Genomic DNA, 23,536 nt, shown 5'->3' with positions numbered 1-23,536 from the left:
TGACAATGGTTGATATAGATAAAACTCAGTAGATGCTCATACTCGAAATACGAAGTACCGTCTACTCGAATATCAAATCAAAATATTTCTAGTTTTTCTAGATGATGCCAATACTTCAGTAGGTAAGAGTTGATGCTCAAGTAGCATCTTGATACAACAAAAACGGAAAACAGTGACAGTACTCAACCATCAAGGCAAAAATCGAGTCACCAAAATATAAGTTAGTATTGGGTAATTAATATCACTTGTAATGTTTAAATATGATAAGCATAAATATATATGATAATTAAACCGAAACTCGTTGTCCTAAAGGAGCGAAATTATTAAAAACAAATCAATTTGTTTAAACATTGTTAAATTATCCCCGAAAATATGCATTTTCCCGGTCAAAATATGAAAAATTATTTTTGCAATCTCATCGTGACGTACGATGCCGTCACTGTCACCTGAGCTACCTGTCCGAAGGTCACGTTTCGCGGTCCTTTGTGTTCAGTATTAATTTCTGTTTGATGGCGGCAAGATCGTCGCGTCGTTTTGGCGTAAAAGTGGGGCGTTTTAGCGAATTTCTACTTTATTATTAATAAATATTGCGGAAAATATGTTGTGTTAGTGCTGTGAACACGAACGAAAATGGATATTTTTCCGAAAAGAACAGAAAACAGGGTAAGTACGATTTCAGTTTTAATTTATTGAGTTCGGTGATTCGTTTACTCGACAATGTTTAAATTGTGGGAAGACTTTCGGAACGATTGAAATTGGTTGATCAAAGCTATACATTTTCACGATATAGATAAATCAATTTTAAACATAATTAATATCATTTATAATATTTAAATATCATGAGCATCAATATACGATAATTAAACCGAAACTCGCTTTCCTACAAACCCGAATTTATTAAAAACAATTCAATTTGTTTAAACAATGTTAAATTATCCCTGAAAATGTGCATTTTCCCGGCCAAAATATCAAAAATAACTTTTACAGTCTCATCGTGACGTACGATGACGTCAATGTCACGTGAGCTACCTGTATAAAGGTCAGGTTTTGCGGTCCTTTGTGTTCAGTATTAATTTCTGTTTGATGGCGGCAAGATCGTCACTTCATTTTGGCGTAAAAGTGGAACGTTTTAGTGAATTTCTAGTTTATTATTAATACATATTACTGAAAATATGTTGTGTTAGTGCTGTGAACACGAACGAAAATGGATATTTTTCCGAAAAGGACCGAAAACAAGGTAAGTACGACTTCAGTTTCAATTTATCGGATTCCATGATTCGTTTATTCGACACTGTTTAAATTTTGGAAAAATTTTTGAAGTTGGTGGGTCAAAGCTATACATTTTCGCGATATAATTAAGTAAAATTTAAACATAATTAAACAAAATTTAAACATAATTAACACAATTCATAATGTTCAAATATGATAACTATCAATATATGATAATTAAACTGAAATCCATTTTTTTAAGAACACGAGGTTAGCAAAAACAAATTAGTTTGTTTAAACATTGTTAAATTAACCCCGAAAATGTACAATATCTGATCTAAAATATGAAAAATAATTTTTGCAATCTCATCGTGACGTACGATGATGTCACTGTCACGTGAGATACCTGATAAAAGGTCACATTTTCGATCCTTTCTGTTCAGTTTTGATTCCGGTCTGGTAGCAGCAACACTGGAGCTCCGTTTTGGGTTAAAAGTAGTACGTGTTGGCGAATTTCTAATTTATTGTTAATAAATATTAGCGAAAATGTTTTGTGTTAAGTGCTATGAACACGAAGGAAAGTGGATATTTGCAACAGTGCATTCTTTGGTTCCAAGTCTGAATTCTCCATGTCGTCAGACGCTTCGGCCTGGGGGGGTTCTGTTGGCCCTTAGACGCTGGGTTGCATCGCTCTTTGAGAATGAGGTAAGACGACCTTGGATTTATGCGTCTGCGTTCTCCCTTGGGCGTGTGAGTGCTGCGACGAATAGATTTCGTTCCGAGTTCCATCGGTGTGCTTGCTTGGGTTTTCATTTTGCAACATTCTCAATTTTTGGTGCAATTTCTTCCGGTGGTGTATTGGGTACTAACTTTGCAGTTGTATTGTATTTGAATTGTATCTGTATTGTATTGTATTCTGTATTGTAGTTAGGTTGTAGGTACCTGTATTGTATTTCCGTTGTATTGTACTGTATAACGTTCTATCCCTCATTAATAAATCCTAGCCCTCTCCTTTCCTAGCGAGATCTGCTCCAGACCTTCCCGTGGTTCTTGCTGAACATCAACTATCGAGGACAGAAAATTGAAATTCAAAACCAGCAAAATTTTACAAAAATCATGAAAATCGCTCGTTGGTGGCCAACGTGGAGCAAAAGAGAATTTTGTAACTCAACTAACTTTGTTAACTTTATATTCTTAAGGAAACAAAAATATATTACATTTTATTTATTATTTATAAGGACAAATAGTCATTTGCCACGCCGATGCTCATTTTTAGATTAAATGCTCACAAAACGCGTAGATGTTCAATTTGTGTCCGGGGAGATACAATGTTTACAAGTAGGTACACAGTACATAGAGTAGATGCTCAGGTATATAAGAGTAATAATGAAGTAGGTACTTCGTACTTCGAATATGAGTATCTACTCAGTTTTATTCATACCATCCAATGTCTCGTTTCAATGTTTGACTATTATGTTGATTATGAGCACAACGCTGATCAACTTCCGTATCCGAATTACCCATGAAGTAAATCATTGCGGATTGACTTCGTGGACCTGTCAGCTTGTCGTCTTCTCGGCATTGTAATGAACTTCATAAAACGACACAGAATTATTTTCACAGTCAATCAAATCTGTAAATTTTGTCTTGAGAATTTTAAAATATTGAAAACTTCAAATTAAATCCTCGAATAACGGTAAAGGTTGAGGTTTTGTCGAAACCAACAAAGTGAATATATAATGGCAGATCAAAATTAACAAGAAACTTTCGCAATGTGTAACTAAATTCACTTTAACCAAGACTTTTCTAAAATAAACGACGTTTTTTTTTACGAAAACACAAAGAACGATTTGAAATGCAATATACTTTTCACAATCGCACGGAAGAAATAGTTTTGTATGACACGTCAGTTAGACGACAGGTCCGTCAGGAACGCCAACTATTGAAATTGATTCGAAGTGGCGATTCCCATACAAAATTTTTATTTTTTTTTTATTTTTTAGCTGTTCGTTTTTTTTTTATAAATTTTCTTATATAAAAACCTTGTCCTCACAATAAGGAACACATAAAAAAAGAACCATCCAATTTGGTGCAGTCGTTCTGAAGTTATGCGGGTACATGCATTTCGGCGATTCATTTTTATTTATATAGATAGATTATGATAATTAATTATGATATTTGTATATGACAAATAAATAAAAAAAAGTATATTTTATAATAAACAATAATTGACAATACATGGATATTTACTTTAATTAACCCAATCATCATCAGTAATCATCAAGGAGATGCAGTTTTAGGCCAGGCGCCTCCCACCACTTTCCGTCAGCAGCGTCCGCTGTTATTGCTTCGCTTCGCACGTCGGTGCATGATATATATGTTAAATCTTGCATTTCGCCGCGCCACACTGGAGGGGCAATGATAATGAGGAGTGGGACTTATAACCGCGTCCTTGAACTATTTTTGCATCTCTCTAGTAATCATCATTTTGTCAAAAAATACAAATGCAACATATTTTCGGTTTTATTATTTTTTAAGAGAAAGCTAATGACTTCGCCGCGTTCTGTGGTTCCCTGGGTCGACGCACTCTTTTTTTTTCTTTTTCGTGGCGGGTCTCGCATTACTATATCGATACGTTCAATAAAATGCTCACAAAGTGAATACAAACGGTATACACCATAGAAGAACTGAAAGACACAAATGTGCTCGCATTTTTCCTGCTACATTACAAAATGTGTTTGATAACATGAAAAGACGTATTTATGTATACCTACCAACTTAAGCTAAAAAGAGAAAAATATTCCTTACTATATTTTTGTCCCAAAAAAAAACAGAAGGTATATCAGATCTGACAACGATTTACGATTCCAGACACAAATCGCAAATAAGTATTATTAAAAAAATGTTACTTGTTTTTGAGGGTGTTGTATCAGAATTGCCATATTATTAACTTCAAAATACTAAAATAACTAAGCGAAAGTCTTGTTCCTATGAATAGTCCTTTCCACTGTATCAGATATGTACAACGTATTGTCTATTTTGACTAATTCTTGTTAGTTTTAGTACTTATGAAAATCATCTCAATAAAAGCAACTGATTTTAAAAGGTCAGACGTTAATAGTTCCTCCAATAATAGATAATATTGATTAATAATTATTTTAAAATCAAAATGTACACTTTCTTCCTCGAACATGACTAAGAAAATCTTTATCAGTTGTAAGCATTATAGATTTTTTCCAAATCTTATTTATTTACTGACCTTAACATTCAGTTATATGTAACATTTGTAATTAATAATTATGGAAAACAAGGTTAGTGCGTATAAAGTGGCCCTAATTTCACATTTACGGGTTTTGTGTGACCTATCAGTTGATTAACAACATCAATATTCGATCTAATTATTCAGTAAGACACAGACCTAAGAAGAGAGCAGTGTTTCAAAAAATGGGATCTAGACACTTACTAGAAGTCGATGAGGATGTTTTAGAACTGATAGTGAAGTTGTTGAATTATTCTTCTATAGATTCGTTTAATGAAGATGTCAGAAAAGTTAAAGAATGGATTATGAAACAACCGCATTTTCCAGAAGTTATGGGTTAGTAGACCATAGTATTAGAAGTATATAAAAATACAAGATATTTTATTAAAATTCTATTTGAAATTATGTCGAAATTTAGACTTTTTTTTTTAATTTTATAAAAATATATATAATATATAAAGCAATACAAAACTGAAAAGCCACTATTTGATTGATGTTTTTCAGCTCACAAGAAAATCCAAAATTTTCTCATATTAAACAAAGGAAGCGTTGAAAAAAGCAAGGAAAAAATAGAAAATTATTATACTGTAAGATCTCGATTACCTGAAATATTTGATAATATTCATCCGAAACTCTCTTATATGGAAAATGTCAAGGCATCGGTGTAACAAATCATTGTAAAAATTACCACCTTAATGTTTATGACAACCTGTTTTAGCTTCTTCGTTCCTCTTCCAAAGCTAACAAAGGAACATTACAGAGTCTTTTTCTATAAAATACGTGATGCACAGTTAGCTGAAAAAGTTGATAATGTCAATTTTGTTCGTTTGTTGGTGAATATCCAAGAAATTCGTATGGCCGAAGATGTTACCTATGGAGACGTGTTTATATTCGATGGTAAAGATACAACTCTACGATTGATGCTCAAGGCAACACCGATGATCATTTATAGGACCCTGATTGTTATATACAAGGTAAAATATTAAACTCTACATTTTCGTCTTCTGTAGTTTCTATTGCAGCAAGTTTTCTCAAATCGACTCAAAGCTGTCTACATTATCAACGCTCCCCCTTATACAGAGAAACTCGTTGCTGTTCTTAAGAGCATTCTAAAGCCTAAACTATTGGCTCGAGTTAGTAATTTTTGGTATTTTCGCAGCACCAAAAATTATAATTGTAAATTTCAGATACACTTTTGTGGCAATTCGGATGTTTTATTTGAAAAGATCGGAAAAGATGTTCTTCCGATATGTTATGGAGGCAAAGAAAAATCTCTTGAAGAATTGCAAGGTACAATACTTTGATTTTTTGTTTGACTGCTTACGATAAATTAATTTACAGAAATGCTTCATGAAAAATTTAAACAGCGTGAGGATTATTTTACACAACTAGACAGGCTTCGTATAGATCAGGCTTTGAAACCTCAAAGAGTTAAAAATGATACAATGTTTGGATTTCCTGGCAATTTTAAGAAATTAGAAATTGATTGATTATTATTATTTAGTGTATTTTTGAAATGTACCTTTTTATGACTTACCTAGTTCAACTGCTTGTATTTTTTAATACTTTTATACATGGATTAATAATAATTTTGTTCAATAAAATGAATACAAACCATCTAATAGTTGATTATTTTATACATTGTTGTCTTCCAATCTTCCGGTTTTAGGTAACACGATCGCAAAGACGTAGATTTTACACAATCAGCGATTCCAATCTTCGTTAAAATTTGCATAACAAATTAGATATTTTTCCACAACTAATAAACCATTAACCGAATAAGACCGATGCCAAAATGATCCAGAACAACCACAAAAAAGGCGCAGACGCTGAACTAAATCAGGGTCTAGAAGACAAAAACCCACTGAAACTTCGACATCAGGATTTGATAACTAGCTAAGAAAATCTTTATCATTTGTAAACACTATAGATTTTTTCCGAATCTAATTTATTTACTGACCTTAACATTCAGCTTTGTAATGAACAAAAATAAGCAACAAGGTCAATGCGCGTCAAGTTTCATAACTGCACTTTCGCGCATTTTGCATGGTCTGTCAATAAATTAACAATATCAAGTTAGCCTAATTAAATTCAGTAAGACATGAAGCAAACAAGACAACACTGTTCTTAAAAATGGGATCTGCACACTTACTAGAAGTAGATGAGGGTGTTTTAGAACTCGTTGTGAAATTGTTGAATTATTCTTCTATGGATTCGTTTAACGAAGATGTTAGAAAAGTTAAAGAATGGGCTAAGAAACAACCACACTTTCCAGAGGTGATGGGTTAGCATACAACTGTGAGTAAAACCATTATCGTTTTGAACTTAAATAGTTAATTATATTTGTGATGTTTTATTTTTTAGCTTGTTTATGTTGACTTAAGTCATATTCGTTCTACGGCAGGCATTAACTTAGTCCTTGAATTCTGAATTTTATATTTTACCACTCTCGTGAACTTCCGACTTTATTAAATTTTGTCCCCACCGGTTTTTAATGAACATTATTTACTTTTGCCGAAAGACAATACAAAATTGCAAAAAGAAACTCTTTGGGTACATTGATGCTAAAACTAAAAATGTACGAAACTCGTTCGGCTAAATTAAATAAAACAGCTAAAGATAAAAATAAAGCCTCAGTAGTAAATAACTCGTCAAACAAAATTTTTATTATTTGCAGCTGAAAAGAAAATCCTAAATTTTCTAATATTAAACAAAGGAAGCGTCGAAAAAAGCAAAGAAAAAATAGAAAACTATTATAACGTAAGCTCTCGGTTGCCAGAAATATCTGATAATATTCATCCGAAACTTTCTTACATGGAAAATGTTAAAGCGGCTGCGTAACAAATTATTCTAAAAATTACTGTGTAAAATTTATATAACCAGTTTTAGTTATTTTGTTCCTTTCCCAAAGCTGACAAAACAACTGTACAGAGTAGGTTTGTATAAAATATGTGATCCACTTATAGCTGAAAGTGTTGATCCTGTCGATGGAATTCGTTTATTGGTGAATATACAAGAAATTCGTATGATCGAAAATATTACCTATGGGGATGTTCTAAAACCTAAACTAATAACACGAGTTAGAAATTTTTGGTATTTTCGAAGTGTTAAAAATTATAATAGTAACTTTCAGATACACTTTTGCGAAAATTCGGATGATTTAATTGAAAAATTCAGAAAAGAAATTCTGCCGGAGGATTATGGAGGTGAAGAAAAGTCTCTAAAAGAACTGCAAGGTAAGAGTACTTTTCGTTTTTGGTTAATCTGCTTAGGATAAATAATTGATTTCCTGATATGCTTTTTCATAAATTTAAAGAACGTGAAAATTATTTTACCCAACTGAAGAAATTAGAAACTGACTGATTATTTTGTTTTTTTTTGTATATGCGTTATTGCGATACATTAAGTTCAACTAATTATTTTTATAATGGTCATAACTGTACATGGGTTAATAATAGACTTTCTTTGATAAACTTATAACAAAATAAGTACATATTGTGTAATACTGAGTATTGTTCATTTATTTGTTTTTTTTTTAAGATTTATTTAAAAAACTATACAATTTTATGTAAAACGGTCATATTTAAATGCCCTAAAATATTTTAAAAACACAATACTAGTTGAAAGTCTAAAGACACGTAAAACAACACAAGATAAGTGATATAGCACCTTGATGGTTTTTTCCGTAAGTAGAACTTGCAACTTCACCTTTTGGGTTCTGACTTGAACAATATTAGATACATTAGCTTACTGTGGAAAATAGGAGCCAAGATCTGTAACTTTTGAATTTGCTATTTACCTTTTGTCTTGGAAGAATAATGCAAAAATAAGTTGAGATTAAAATATTGAAGAACAAGTTGCTTACTTTGGACCTGTGCTCAGTTTCCTACTTTGGATCGGTCCAATGTAAGACAAACCAAAAATTAATTTCTTTTAACAATGTTTTATACCTTTTTCCTTTGAAGATGAAAGCACAGAAGAAAAGAAAATAGTGTATTACAAGTGATTAGAAGGAGGCATACAAACGTCATGGTCCGATTTAAAACGGGTGGTATATGGATTCATATATCCACTTTAAAAAACATCTAACAAATTCCAATAAACGCGCCAAAAATACAAAAATAATGAATGGACAAGTAACAGCATGATTAAATTAACAAATAAAGATGACATTATCTCAAAATTGTACATAGTAATTGGGTTTTAAATTGTATAAAATAACATAACACGTGAAGTGTACGAGTCTGTGTAGAATTTTTACCTAAGAATCTAGATTATTGGAAAAAAAACCTGAAAATTGTATAACAAAATTTGCAATTTAATTTGATTCTGTAAAACAAAATCCTTTTAAATCTTACAGACGTTTTAAGGTTATCGTAAGTATGGTAAACTTTTAATCAAAATATGTCTGTTTATCCTCCCCAAATGATGACCTCATCGCAAAATTTTGCCGTATAAATCCTATCGAAAATCTCTCAGATATAATGAGTCGATACTACACTTGTGATTTATCACCGCCCTCATATTTTTAGAATTGTTTATACTAGACAACTGAAAGGAAATCGATATTTCGCCGACCTCATTAAGGATGTATCCTTCTCACTGCACCAAATGTGCACAATTATTGTTTTTTACTAATTCTTAGTATTCTTAGTAGGTACTTTATGACGTACCTACGTGATAAAAAGTGAAATAGTATATATATATAAATGGTAGTGCACTCTATATGGTGGAATGACTTAAAAATGATAGCTCGACAAGAGAATCTGTACCTATCGCTTGTAAGCATTTTAGATTTTTCCGAATTTTATCTATTTACTGACTCAGTTATAACATTTGTATCTAATTAAGAATGATAGATAACAAGGTCAATACATCTAAAGTTTCCTAATTTCACATTCATTAATGTGCATTTCTTAAATTTTAGTTTATGTATTTTTTATAATACACTTGATTGCCAAAAAAAGTTAAACAATTCGCAATTAGGAATACACAAAAAAATGCATAACAGGTTTTTAGCATTTAAATTTTTGCAGAGTTGTGTAATATCAACTAGGTCCAATGTATATTTTATTTATTTATACTAACATAAACAATCAATAACTATAACATTTGTATCTAATTAAGAATTATAGGAAAGAAGGTCATGCGCGTAAAGTTTGTTAATTTTACATTCACTCATTTTGCGTGGCCTCTCATCAAGAAATTAATAATATCAGCTTTAGTCTAATTTAATCCAGTAAGACACGGACCAAAGAAGAGAACAGTGTTCCTAGAAATGGGATCTAATACACACTTATTAGAAGTAGATAAAGATGTTTTAGAACTCGTTGTGAAATTGTTGAATTATTCTTCTATTGATTCGTTTAATGAAGATGTTAGAAAAGTTAAAGAATGGATTAAGAAACAACCGCATTTTCCAGAAGTGATGGGTTAGTAGACCATAGTATTATTATTATAATTCAAGTCATATTCGATCTGCGGAATGAACTGACTTAGTTTTACTTACTTACTAAAATGGGGTGACTCCGTTTGGAAGTCGTGGTTATTTTTTTTCTGGATATCAAAATACCTGTATTTTGTAGATGATTCGAATTTCCGACTTTGTCAAAATGGGTTTGTTAAAATTTGTCCTTACCAGTGTTGGGGACAGATACTTTTAAAAATATCTAGATACAGATATAGATATATGGAAGATAAAAGTTTCTAGATACAGATTGTTTTCGATTTTTTCAAAATTTATCTAGATAACAGATGCAAGAAAACAGATAGTTTTTGAAGCTTTAGCGAATAAAATAACTGAAAACATGTTTATATATTTTTTTATATATTGTTTAATAAATTTTTTAAAATTAACAACATTTCGAACGTATTGTCACCTAAATTATTTCTTCTTGGTGTCAGAATTTGGTTTCCGCTACTAAACACCCGTTCCACAAGTGCATAAGAACGGATTGTGGTATTGAATTTAAAAAATAAACATTTTACTGTAGCATAGTTATTCAAGACTGAAAAATCTTTTCTTTTTTCCTGCAAATATTCCATCGCTTCGCTGTCTGATGTGTCGCAAATTGTGCAGTATATCTAATAATTATCTCCAGCATTAAAATTAATGTTTCAAAAGAATAGGGGAAATGATTATTCTGTGCTGAAGGTCTGTTGTCGGCAAACTGTCATAAATTATTATTCTTCAATATCCGCTTACGATGTTTTATGACCATGTCCGGTAATCGTCTATCCCGGTGCGGCAGGTATACACATTTTAGGAAGAATTGCTGGTTCCGTTTAAGGCAAAATAAGTACAATTTCTTAGAAAGGTATTTAAACCCCTTATAGGATCAAAGGCTGCCTGGCAGGCCGGAATCACCAGAGTGCAACTTTAAATTTTCAGATTTTTGTTGAAACTCATTTTATTTTAATCTCGTTTCACGATTTTCGAGAATATATCACGATAAATTATTCTACCGAGGGTTGTAAAAATATTAATTTTATTACCCAGACACTTAAACATAATCGGCACATTCTAGGGCAAAACGGACCTGCCAAGCCCACCTCGCGTTAGGTCCAACAATGAAAAAGTGAAGAAATGACACATGTGGTAACCGGAAAAGATGCTACATTTGTCTGAAAAATAAAGATATAAAACAGTAACAAATATGCGATTTATGCCAGAGAAATATATGTACTGAACATTCGATTAGTCGATTACAAAACTAATTTGTGCTAATTGAAAAAATTAATCATTATGTAACACGGAATTATTATTTTCTAAAAATAATAACATGCCTTAAACAAATATTTTTACTATCAAAATTACTCTTATTTAATAACACAAATACAACTAGCGGGCCTACCGGACCCGGGTTGCTCAGGTACACAGATAAAATGCATTGCCCCGACAATCATAAAACGCAGTGAATAGTGAATTGTGGTTTATGGTTTTTAAAATACCATCTTACCATGGCTTAGATTTATTACCCCTCAGGATTATATTTAAAGATGTATAAGTACTGAAGACTACAAAGTAGGAAATGGTATTTAAAATATGAAAATTTCCTTGACAGAACACTATTACTGGACCTTTACCTCTATTTTTGTTTATGTGACCAAAATCACCAACATGAAGTATCAAAAATTACTACTAGTATAACTCAACTAATAACTACTGAAAAAAAAGTGAAACAAAAAAATGTATCTGTATCTGCGCCATTAATTTTGTATCTAGATACAGATACTAGATACCCAGAAATGTATCTAGAAACTTTATTTAGATACAAGTATCTAGATACTGCCCAACACTGGTACCCAACAGTTTTTTTTATGAATATATTTACTTTTGGCGCAAGGCAATGCACAACTGTATAAAGAAACTATTTGGGTACACTGGTGTCAAGGCTAAAACGTGCTAAACTCGTTCAGCTAAATTAAATAAAAAAGCTAGAAAGGCCTGAAAAATAAAGCCTCAGTAGTAAATAACTCATCAAACAACGAATTTTTAAAACACACCGTAATGTCATTTTTTTAATGATTTGCAGCTGACAAAAAAATCCAAAATTTTCTCATACTAAACAAAGGAAGCGTCGAAAAAAGCAAAGAAAAAATAGAAAACTATTACAAAGTAAGGTCCCTGTTGCCAGAAATATTTGATAATATTCATCCAAAACTCTCTTACATGGAAAATCTTAAGGCGGCTGGGTTACAAATTATTGTAAAAATGACTCCGTAGGATTAATGGTAATCCATTTTAGTTACTTTGTTCCTCTCCCCAAGCTGACGAAAGAACTGTACAGAGTCGGTGTCTGTAAAATAATTGATCCACATATAGCTGAAGATGTTGATCCTGTCGATGGTATTCGTCTGTTGGTGAATATACAAGAAATTCGCATGATCGAAGATATTACCCATGGGGATGTGTTCATATTTGATGGTAAAAATGTACCTCTACGGTGGGTACTCAAGGTGACGCCGATGTTCGTTTATAAGGCGATGGTTGTTGTATACAAGGTAAAATATAACACCCCACATTCTTTATGCAGAATTTCTGTATTACAGCAAGTATTCTCAAACCGAATGAAAGCTGTTTATGTAGTCAATGCTCCCTCTTATATAGAAAAGGTTATTGCTGTCCTTAAGAGCGTTCTAAGCCCTAAATTGCTAACACGAGTCAGAAATGTTGGTATTTTTAAAGTATCAACCCTTATGTTTGTAATTTTCAGATACACGTTTGCGAAAATTCTTATGTTTTAATTGAAAAAATCGGAAAAGAAGTTCTGCCAGTAGATTATGGAGGCGAAGAAAAGTCTTTAAAAGAACTGCAAGGTAAGAACTATTTACGGTTTTTTGTTTGCCTGTTTACGGTATATACATTTCCAGAAATGCTTTATCAAAAATTTCAAGAACGTGAAGATTATTTTACCCAACTAGATAAACTTCGTATAAATGAAGATTTGAAACCACAGGAGCTTGAAAATGATGAAATGTTTGGACTTTCTGGAAATTTTAAGAAACTAGAAATTGACTGATTATTTTGATTTATTTTTTTATACATTTAGTTCAATCACATATATTTTAAATGGTGTTGTACATAGGTTAATAATACTTTTGCTCAATAACTAAATAAATAAATACAAATTGTGTAACAGTTGATTATTTTTTCCGTGGATAAGTATCTTAAACTGCTTATTTTTCTTGTAAGTGAATTGCTCTTGACATTAACATAATTCTAAATAAATATTGTTACGTTGAACGGGCGATTAAAATCGACGTGGGTAAACTCAACAATTTAGTTCTTACTAACTCGAATTTACATGACTAACCATTATGTCAAAAATAAATCCTGCGCAACTTCACTGGGTTTTCTCCACACTCGTTGGACTCGACTCGACTCAATAATAATAATCATTCCCGAAACTGGCCTCTATTTAAACCCATACTTCTGCGATCGAGGTCTTTCTCGAATATCTATCGCCATTTCCGCTTCTAGGCTTTTCGAACGCCGCTCGGTCGCGTCATTTCCGTACAACCTAGAAAGCTCTCGACGGTCCATAGGCGCCGTACAATATCAGGGTTATCAGTCGTCCTTCTTTAAACAGACATCAGGAGTCTCACAAGGCTCGGTGTTGGGTCCACTTTTCTTTAAAATATACATCGATGACTTGACAAAGAAATTGAATGTTTGGTATAAAAGAAATAGAAGAGGGGGCAATAGAAATGGAAGGCATAGTTGGAAGTAAATAAAAAAAGATGGAGAATCTGCACAATATATAGTAGAGGAATGAGAAACACGAAATAAGAAATACAAGAAAAAATCGAAGAGTCCGAAGAAGAATTTCTGCTGTTAGGAGGGGACTTTAATGCCAGAATAGGGAACAAAAGCAGGGAAGAAGGGGGGGAAAACACACGAAAATCGAAAGATAAAGTAGAAAACAAAGAAGGAAAATTGCTATGGGAATTAATTGAAGAAAGATGTTGGGAAGTCTTGAATGGGGTGACGGAAAGGGACGAGGAGGGGGAATTTACCTGGATAGGTAAAAGAGGGGAATCGGTAATAGACTACGTAATAGTAAACGGAGTAGCAGAAGAAGAGGTAGAAACATTCAAGATAGGAGAAAGAGTGGACTCCGATCACATGCCACTAGAAGTAAAAGTGAGGGGCATAAGTAGAGGAAGCGGATGCTTAAGAAATGAAGTAGGAAAAGGAGAAGAAGATATGGGTATGGAATGAAAAAGGAATTGAGCATTATAAAAAAAAATGTTGGAAGTGGAATTTAAAAAAAAGGAACTGAAAAGAAAACGGAAGAATTAAAAAGTGAAATTGAAAAAGTAGCCATAAGAAAAGAAATTATAACGAGAAATTTAGAAAAGACAAACAGATGGTGGGATAGCAGAGGCAGAGATTTAATAACAGAAGCAAGGAAATGTTTACGAAAGTGGAAAAAGGGGAAAGGTATAAAAAAAGAGTACTGGCAAGCAAAAATAATTATAGAAAACGATGCAAAGAAAAGAAAGAAGAGATACCGCAAGAAGAAGAAGAAAAAATTAAAGCCATAAGAACTAAGCAAGAGGCATGGCAGTATATAAATAAAGAACGGAACAACAAAATCACGATTAGTGAAGACATACCTATAATACAGTGGAAGAAACATTTTATGGAACTGTTGAATGGAAAGGAAGAGAGGATTGTAGTGCAAGATAGTAAAACCGGGATTGGTGGTAGAGAAAGGGAGGCTGAGATTCGAGTAGAGGAAGTAAGAAAACAAGTAGGAAGACTGAAAAGAGGAAAAGCATCGGGGAGGGATGGGTTGGTAAACGAAGTGTGGATATTTGGGACGGATGGGATGATGGAAAGATTGAGTGAATTAATGAATGATGTGTGGACGGGTAAAGGTTTTCCCAGGGAATGGAGAATAGGGCAAATATGCCCCATTCATAAAAAGGGTAGTAAAGAAAAAGTAGAGAATTATCGAGGAATAACTCTCCTAAATACGGCATATAAACTGTACGCAATGGTGTTAAATGAAAGTTTGGTGACAGAGATGAACGAAAAGAGTTTATTATCGGAAAGTCAAGCGGAATTTAGAGGAGGTAGAGGGGCTATGGACAATGTATATATCCTGCATCATCTAATAGAAAAAGAGTTGCTAAAGAAAGAAGGTCGGGTATATGCACTGTTTGTAGACCTAAAAGCCGTGTTTGATACGGTGGACAGAGAGTGTTTGTGAGAATGCATGAAGAGAAGAAGACTGAGTGAAAACTTAATTGTAGCAGCAAGAGAGATTTATAGAGAGACAGTGACCAGTGTGAGAGTGGGAGGAATAGATAGTGAAATGTTTTGGACGACGAAAGGATTGAGACAGGGATGCCCATTAAGTCCCAGTCTGTTTGTTTGTTACATAAGCGATATTGAGGAAATGTTTAGAGGAGTACAAGCGGGAGGAATTGTGGTGGGGAGAGAAAAGGTACGGTGTTTGGCATTTGTAGATGATTTGGTAATATTGGCGAAGGATGAATGTGGAATGAATGAGATGAAAAAAAATCTACAAAGATACTTTAAAAGAAAGAAACTGGAAGTAAATGTAGAATAAACGAAAATTATCGTGTTTAGAAAAAAAGGGAGAAAAGGGGAGGAAAAAGTGTGGCGTTGGGAAGATCGAATCATAGACACAGTAAAGGAGTTTAAATATTTAGGATTTAAGTTTACAACAACTAACACGGTAAAAGCACACATAAGAGAAAGAAGGGTCAAAGCAATGCAGATAATGGGAATGGTGTGAAGTATAGGTGAGAGAATATTTGAACATGACGTAAGAAGAAGGATGAAAATGTTTGATAGTTTAGTTAAGATTGTATTAATGTATGGAGTGAAGATATGGGGATGGAAGGAATATGCAGAGATGGAAGCAGTACAAGAAAAATATTTGAGGTGGATGTTAGGGCTACGGAAAGAGACGCCAAACTATATAGTAAGAGAAGAATGTAAACGAGAGAAATTAAGAGTATACACTGGGAAAAGAGCTCTAAAGTATGATGGAAGGTTGAAAGAAAGAAAGGAATCTAGGATATTGTATGAATGCTGGAAGGAAAAAAAAAGAAGCAGGGAAAGAACATCACAAGGGTAGACAACGATATTATGAAAGACTAGGATACGCATGGATGGAAATAGAGAGAAAGAGAAAAATGGGGGTGAGTATGAGAGAAGAGTTGTGTATCCGTGACAGAGACATAGATAAAAAAGAGAGAATAACGAGTGTAAGTAAATCTAGGTACAATGCAGACTATAGAAAGATAATAACAGAAACAGTACCAAAGTACCTACACAGAGAAAGCGCGAAAGAAAAAAAAATAATTGCTAGATTTAGGTGTGGAAATGAAGAAAGAAATAATAAGTTTTGGGTAAGCGAAGGTGAGAGAATGTGTAGGATGTGTGGAGAAGGGCGAGAGACGATAGAGCACTTGCTGCATGACTGTGACTAGAGCAAAGAAAGAGAGGAGAGTGTGACAGAGATATTGAATGAAGACGGAAGACGGGTGGAATGGATGAAAGAAGTGGAGAGGACAAGAGTAAGGCTGGGGCAAGGGGGGATGGGGTAAAGGAAAAAAAAAGAGTTACTTGGTTTACAAAATGTATTTATTTTGTTTGTGTTAATTAGAAAAAATATTGTAATGTCAAGAATCTTTTAAGCCCGTAGGTTAAAAAAATAAACACTTACTCTATATATTTTTAGAAATTCTAATTTACCTATTCTTAGGCTTTATAACCACAATTTTTATTCTATTGCGGCATTGACAGGTTATTCCAGTTTTTAATAATATTCTTAAAAAAAATAATACCAAAAAAAAACTTAATCAGTTATACTACTAAACTATTACTAAATCAAAATTTATCATGCAATTCTGGCCCACTTCATCACTAATCTTCTCACTAACCTACATATTAAAAAAATTAAAAATTAACATGTCGTAGCAAAATGTTTTCTGTCTTTCTTTTCTTATAATTTTCTTTCAGTGAAAGTTATCACAAAAAATAATATTTGTTTAAATCTGCGGTATACAGTATTTTGGGGACTGATAAAGAACAGAGTGTTTATTTTATACGAGTAAATTATGATATTTCAGTTTTTCCAACCAACACATCCTGTATTTCATTATTGCATGTTATTATGTTTTTATAATCTTTAAATATCGATATTTCATTTTTTTTCCATGTAGAACACCTGTATTTTATTAGTGCATATTATTATGTTGTTTATTCTCTTTCTTTTTTTTTGTCAAATATTTTCTATATTTAAGACTGATAATATTGCAATATATTTTTTTAAGAGACACATCGATACATCGAAAGAATAAAAACCACAGAAAATATAGAAACTATATATAAAACTAGGTATTAAAAATAAACTACTTATTACAAAAACTTGTTTACTTCTACTATTGTAAGAAAATTCGCTTTTAAGAAATGCTTGAAGTTTTCAGTAGCGATAGTTATGGTACGCTTCAGACTTAGCGTACTTCGGACCATATAGCTAACCCACAATGAAGATGACTTGATTTCAGCATTGATTTTACCAAAATAAGCAATGAGAATGGTCTCTAAAAATGATGTAACTTTGTTTTCGGTTCGCCAGTTCATGAACTTCTGATAAATCATTTCATATCTCTTTTTGTGTTTTTGAGGCAAGAGATTATTGCAGGCAGCAGCTGCTTGTGCACTTATTTCAGGTGACGTAAGTTCAAAACATTCTGAATCATTTTTGAAGACATTTCAAGTTCTATTTTTTTGTGAAAGCAATTATTTATAGTTAGTGGTTGCTATGAAAATCATTCAAACAGGCACGTAATATATAATACCTATATATACTACAACAATATACATTTTGGGAGGTTATAATTTGCTAGCAAGTAAGTGTCCATACTTTTTGGGAAGGCGGACACTTGGTTTGGGACAGAGGGAGTAATTTAAAAAAAAAACTGGATATATTTTATTATGCCGGTTTTTTTAAACCTACTTAATTTTTAATAAGCAGTGTGTCTCTTCTATGGATGGATTGTCATATTTAACCACTGGGTGTTGAGTTCCGAATGATTGTTCGTACACAAATCCGTAAGAGTACTACTTAGAGTGTAGAAACGTTTGATGGAATGATCAGTTGTGAGTAAAACTTTTTTAAATTGGTTATTAAAGTTTTGCATTTATAACAACTTATCATACAGGGTCACGATAAATCATTGACTGATGTCAAAGGTGGTTTGGTCTGGGTCAAAAATATATGTGTCTTTGGGTCAACTAATTATTTGCTAATCGTGTTGTTTTTAAAAGAGACAATTGTGTGCTAAATTGTGTATTTTTCATTTTTGTTTGTTATTTTCTTTACAAACTGTCGCTATGGCACGCAAAACTTAGACGAAATAATGAAATAACTTTCGGCTTCGTAGTGATAGGGAAATTGGAATGCAGGACAGTGTAGGTCATTTTTAAAAGGATCCAGCGCCATTAGTAACTGTACTTAAATTGTTGTTTCTAATTTCACAGAAGGGCAATTCAATTGTTTGAACGAAAATGAATCGTATTCGACGCCACAGTCCTCCACCAAAGAGCATATTTAGTGTGAGACCACTTAATTTTGATTTTCTAATTTGGAATGTATAAAACTTTTGGCTTGACTTGGCGTAGTCAGATGTGGCCAAAATATTCAGAGCATTTAATGCTCACTCTGTTATTTATTACAATAATCTAACCGGAAATTTCTCGTCGTACGTCATCCGTTGATAGTTCCGTCTACAGCATACGCAATAAAAAGTGAAATAGTGTTTGATTAATTATTTTAAAATAAAGATGTGCACTTTTTTTTAATCATAGCTGGTCAAGAAAAGCTTTATTGTTTATTGTAGATTTTTTGCTAAACTTTTTTATTTACTGACCTTACGATTCAGTTATAAACATTTGTATCTAATTAAAAGTGACAGAAAACAAGATCAATTCATCTAAAAATTCATAATTTCATATTCATGCATTTTGCGTGGCTTCGAATGAGTAAATTAGTAACACGATAGAAAGCCTGTCTTTAAAAAAATAAATAAATGAATCTGATAGATTTTCGAGTGCTAATTACTGAAAACATAGTTAAAAAATTGCATCACGTATAGTTAAAAAAAAAACAAAACACAGAATTTCATATATGTTATCATATCAGTGTTATCACGTTCCAAAAACTACCATATTAGGCTTTCAGCGGTCTGAAATGGAAAAATTAAATGAAAAGTGGAAAAGTAGTGTCAGTTAGTGATGAATGTTCGAGAAAAAAAGATTAAACATAACAAATGAGGAAAAACGACAACTATTTCACAAAAATTTTTAATAGTGTAATTCAGTAAAACACGGACCACAGAAGAGAACAGTGTTCCTAAAATGGGATGTAATACATGTACTATACAATTTTTAATTGACAAAATCGGAGAAGAAATTCTGCCAGTACATTATGGAAACGAAGAAAAGTTTCTAAAAGAACGGCAAGGTAAGAGTACTTTCGGTGTTTTGTTGGTCTGCTTCCGGTAGGTATATTCATTTCCAGAAATACTTTACCAAAAATTTGATTTTATTAGATTTGTTGAATTAGTTGTTTGAATAACGGCGGTGACCGGTGACTCATCATCGATGACGGCAGCGTTCTAATAGAAGCTGAAGTCATGATGGGCACTCCAGAATAACCGCGAAATCTCTAGGAACACGTGGTCGTTTAAATAGGAACTACAGCCTACTAGTTTTTATAGAGCCCAGAATGCAGTCGTGTAAATTTGTACTACTGTGAAATAAATAATCGTTTTCGCCAACTTTTCTAAGGATGAGTCCTTCTCAGTCCACGTGTGCACTATATTTGTTGTCCTTTTCTAATAATTCTTAGTATATTTAGTATGAAAATTACCCGTAAAAGAACAACTGATTTTGGAAGGTCAGGCATTGACAGCTTCATAAAAAGCGCATGATATATTTCTTTCCGAACTTTATCTATTTCTCGACCTTAACACTGAACGTAGTAATTAATAAAAATAGGCAACAAGGTGAATGTGCGTAAAGTTTCCTAATTATACATTCGAGCATTTTGAATGCCCTCTCAATAAACTAACAATATCAACGTAGCTTAGTTTAATTCAGTAAGACACAGACCCAAGAAGAGACCAGTGTTCCTAAAAATGGGATCTACAGACTTACTAGAAGTCGATGAGGATGTTTTAGGACTCGTTGTCAAATTGTTGAATTATTCTTCTATGGATTCGTTTAATGAAGATGTTAGAAAAATTAAAAAATGGATTAAGAAACAACCGCATCTTCCAGAAGTGATGGGTTAGTAGATATACAACACCTTTACCGTTTTGAACTTAAATATACTTACTTAGTTATAGTTGTGATGTTGACTTAAGTCATACTTGGTCTATGATAACAACTAATTTAGTTTACATACTAAAATGGGGTAATTTCGTTTATAAATCGATGTTCTTATTTTCTGAATATCGAAATATGTATCTTGATAATTATTTCAAACCCGACCGACTTTATCAAAGTGGCTTTCAAAAAATTTGTTCTGTTTTCTTTATGAATTTTTTTTTTACAAAACTATCAAAAGAAGCTAAAAAAATCTAAAATAAAAGAGCTATAGATGGATATTAAGCAAAATATTAGTAGTAGATAACGTATTGTCATTTGTTTTGATGTTTTGCAGCTGACAAGAAAATCGAAAACTTTCTCATTTTAAACAAAGGCAGCGTCGAAAAAAGCAAGGAAAAAATAGAAAACTATTATGCTGTAAGATCTCAATTGCCCGAAGTATTTGATAAAATTCATCCGAAACTCTCTTACATGGAAAATGTCAAGGCATCGGTGTAACAAATCATTGTAAAAACTACCGCGTTAATATTTATGATAATGAATTTTAGCTTCTATGTTCCTCTCCCAAAGCTAACAAAGGAACATTACAGAGTCTGTTTTTATAAAACACGTGATATACATTTAGCTGAAAATGTAGAGATGATCAATTTTGTTCGTTTGGTGGTGAACATACAAGAAATTCGTATGATCGAAGATGTTACTTACGGAGATATGTTTGTATTTGATGGTAAAGATGTGACTCTACGATTTATGCTCAAGGCAACACCGATGATCCTTTATAAAATGTTGACTGTTATATACAAGGTAAAATGTTTGGACTACACTTTCCTTTTCTGCAGTTTCTGTTGCAGCAAGTTTTCTCAAATCGACTAAAAGCTGTTTACATTATCAATGCTCCCCCTTATACAGAAAAGCTTATTGATATTCTTAAGAGCATCCTAATTCCTAAACTAATGGAACGAGTTAGTAGTTTTTGGTGCTTTCAAAGTGTCAGAAATATTAATTATAAATTTCAGATACATATTTGTGAAAATTCGGATATTTTATTTGAAAAAATCGGAAAAGAAGTTCTGCCCGTAGATTATGGAGGCGAAGAAAAGTCTCTAAAAGAACTGCAAGGTAAGAGTGCTTTTGGTTTTTTGTAGGTCTGTTTACCGTAAATTAATTTCTAGAAATGCTTTATCAAAAATTTAATGATAGTGAAGATTATTTTACCCAACTAGATACACTTCGCATAAATGATGATTTGAAACCTCAAAAGCTTAAAAATGATGAAATGTTTGGACTGTCTGGTAATTTTAAGAAATTAGAAATTGATTGATATTTATTTTAGTGTATATTTTGTGTAGCACTTGTGTGCAGCTAGTTCGTCTACTTATTTTTTTAATGGTGTCATACGTTGGTTTTATAATACTTTTGGTCAATAAAATAATAGTAAAAGAAAAAAACAATCTTTTTACATTTCTACACACTACAGTTTTAAGATCTTTTCTATATAGCCGTTTAAGGTATCTCATTCTTCAACATGGGGTAATCTCAGCCCCGCACCTACATAGCCCCTCTTTTAGAGGTGTGCTTGCTAGAACCTTGGCCCTTTTATTTACCTTATGGCCCTTCTGTTTATTTAACGCCCATTTATTACTACCTAAAATGCCTAATTTACCGTAAGGGACCCAAAATGTTAATTAAACGACCTAATTGTAAATTTTAAAAGGCTTAAAATAGGATTCCACGAGCAACGAAGCGGACGTGCTTGCACAATAGATATTTTCCGTGGATTCATTGTTTTGGCAGGCAGATTGTTTAAAAATGGGTTGTAAACAACGCCCTTGAGTTTAAATGGTACGGATTGGTGTCGCCAACTTACAACGCTGGATTATATTTCATTTAGATTATAGCTGGAAGGAGGTGAATCTCTGAAAAAGCATTTTATTTTAGAAGTTTATTGTTAGTGACAGTGAGTGTCTTTGCGTGTTGGTGATCCTCAAAATGCCTAAGGTAAAATCATCCATGAAAGATAAAATCAAATTGTGGTTAGGGAATAATTTAGACACTAATTTTCAATTTCCTTCTTCAACCAAAGACAATGAGTTATTCTGCAAAGTGTGTGGAAAAGTTGTAAGTAAACACTTAAAATACTGAAGCTTGAATTATGTTCACATTTTTGTTTCCTAGTTTAAGTGCGAAAAAAAATCACACTTTGAACAACACTGCGGTGGCGATGCACATAAAAAGAACAAGAATAAATCCAGTAAACAGACTTTATTAAACATTAGTTCCGACAATGATTTTACGGAATTTTGCACCGATTTATGTAGGGCATTTACCGCAGCAAATATTCCATGGAATAAAGTTAGTTGTCCTGAGTTTAAAAATTTTATGCATAAATATGCAGGAAGTTTTTACCCTCAGAAAGCCCTCTGAGAAAAAAATATTTACCAAAAGACTACGATAGGGTGAGCACTAGAATTTTTATTTAAAAACTTTTTAACATAAATTTTATAATTTACAGGTAATTAAAGAAATTAGAAATTCTATTGGCAATAATAATATATGGATTAGCGTTGATGAGACGACGGACAGATTAGGAAGATACATAGCCCATTTAGTAATTGGAAAATTATCTTTTGAAGAAGCTGGCCGTCCATTTCTTCTAGCTTTGAAGCAGCTTGATAAAACTAATAGCAACACAATCTCGACATTTATAAACGAATCATTGGGTGTGCTATTGATAATTTTAAGCATTGAAATTTTTATAATTTATTTAATTGTTAATTTGTAGTTTTATTCTGGCCAAAAGGAACTGAACACAAAAAAGTTAAATGGTTTGTATCAGATGGTGCTTCATACATGATCTAAACTGGTACTAATTTGAAAGTGTTTTATGAAAATATAACACACTTAACATGTATGGCACATGGGTTACATTACGTGTCTGAAACAATTAGACTGAATTATCCAGATGTCAATGGGATAATTAGCAATGTTAAGGAAATCTTTTTAAAAGCACCAATAAGAGTAGAGTTTTATAAAAACAGTTTACCAAATACACCTCTCCCACCTGAACCAGGTGGGGCACTTGGATTCAAGCAGCATTGTTTTATGCAGAACACTTTGATGTTTTAAAACAAGTCAGTAAATATATAATGGTTTTTTTACTATCATTCTTATATTGAATATTTTTAGGA

The 23,536-nt window shown here is 32.5% G+C and overlaps 3 protein-coding genes across 9 annotated transcripts; all 3 read left to right on the top strand.

Moving 5' to 3' along the window:
* The first annotated feature begins 4,536 nt into the window (after positions 1-4,536).
* Positions 4,537-6,010, top strand: LOC135123472 (alpha-tocopherol transfer protein-like). The gene is made up of 6 exons (XM_064048140.1): positions 4,537-4,804; positions 4,973-5,132; positions 5,187-5,442; positions 5,491-5,601; positions 5,656-5,758; positions 5,810-6,010. Exons 1-6 carry the CDS (start codon positions 4,654-4,656, stop codon positions 5,956-5,958), a joined length of 930 nt encoding a protein of 309 aa, XP_063904210.1. The 5' UTR covers positions 4,537-4,653; the 3' UTR covers positions 5,959-6,010.
* Positions 6,011-6,502: 492 nt separating this feature from the next.
* Positions 6,503-13,107, top strand: LOC135123468 (alpha-tocopherol transfer protein-like). 7 transcript variants are annotated; one of them, XM_064048127.1, is made up of 9 exons: positions 6,506-6,766; positions 7,146-7,305; positions 7,358-7,547; positions 7,602-7,704; positions 12,004-12,163; positions 12,217-12,472; positions 12,521-12,631; positions 12,685-12,787; positions 12,842-13,107. In XM_064048127.1, exons 2-9 carry the CDS (start codon positions 7,283-7,285, stop codon positions 12,988-12,990), a joined length of 1,095 nt encoding a protein of 364 aa, XP_063904197.1. In that variant the 5' UTR covers positions 6,506-6,766; positions 7,146-7,282; the 3' UTR covers positions 12,991-13,107. The 7 variants fall into 7 exon arrangements, with proteins under 7 accessions (XP_063904199.1, XP_063904197.1, XP_063904196.1 ...); XM_064048126.1 differs by having other exon boundaries at positions 7,352-7,547; XM_064048129.1 differs by lacking the exon at positions 12,521-12,631 and having other exon boundaries at positions 6,503-6,766; positions 7,352-7,547.
* Positions 13,108-19,531: 6,424 nt separating this feature from the next.
* On the top strand, positions 19,532-21,734 carry LOC135123473 (alpha-tocopherol transfer protein-like). Its single transcript, XM_064048141.1, has 6 exons — positions 19,532-20,306; positions 20,683-20,842; positions 20,897-21,152; positions 21,200-21,310; positions 21,365-21,467; positions 21,521-21,734. The coding sequence occupies exons 1-6, from the start codon at positions 20,156-20,158 to the stop codon at positions 21,667-21,669; spliced, it is 930 nt and encodes a 309-aa protein (XP_063904211.1). The 5' UTR covers positions 19,532-20,155; the 3' UTR covers positions 21,670-21,734.
* Positions 21,735-23,536: the final 1,802 nt, after the last annotated feature.

Source organism: Zophobas morio, unplaced genomic scaffold (assembly GCF_036711695.1).
Source record: "Zophobas morio isolate AGI-343-1 ecotype UQ-CSIRO unplaced genomic scaffold, CSIRO_AGI_Zmor_V1 ptg000006l, whole genome shotgun sequence".
In the NCBI taxonomy this organism is placed as follows: Eukaryota; Metazoa; Arthropoda; class Insecta; order Coleoptera; family Tenebrionidae; genus Zophobas; species Zophobas morio.
This window is presented reverse-complemented; position numbering and strand designations above follow the sequence as displayed.

Coding starts and splice junctions, on each gene's coding strand:
- LOC135123472 (XM_064048140.1), top strand. CDS start 4,654: ATGGGATCTAGACACTTACTAGAAGTCGATGAGGATGTTTTAGAACTG. Junction 5,133..5,186: donor GAAAATGTCAAGGCATCGGT/GTAACAAATCAT, acceptor AACCTGTTTTAG/CTTCTTCGTTCCTCTTCCAA. Junction 5,443..5,490: donor CCCTGATTGTTATATACAAG/GTAAAATATTAA, acceptor TTTCTATTGCAG/CAAGTTTTCTCAAATCGACT.
- LOC135123468 (XM_064048126.1), top strand. CDS start 7,283: ATGGAAAATGTTAAAGCGGCTGC. Junction 7,306..7,351: donor GAAAATGTTAAAGCGGCTGC/GTAACAAATTAT, acceptor TTATATAACCAG/TTTTAGTTATTTTGTTCCTT. Junction 12,164..12,216: donor GAAAATCTTAAGGCGGCTGG/GTTACAAATTAT, acceptor AATCCATTTTAG/TTACTTTGTTCCTCTCCCCA.
- LOC135123473 (XM_064048141.1), top strand. CDS start 20,156: ATGGGATCTACAGACTTACTAGAAGTCGATGAGGATGTTTTAGGACTC. Junction 20,843..20,896: donor GAAAATGTCAAGGCATCGGT/GTAACAAATCAT, acceptor AATGAATTTTAG/CTTCTATGTTCCTCTCCCAA. Junction 21,468..21,520: donor GTCTCTAAAAGAACTGCAAG/GTAAGAGTGCTT, acceptor ATTAATTTCTAG/AAATGCTTTATCAAAAATTT.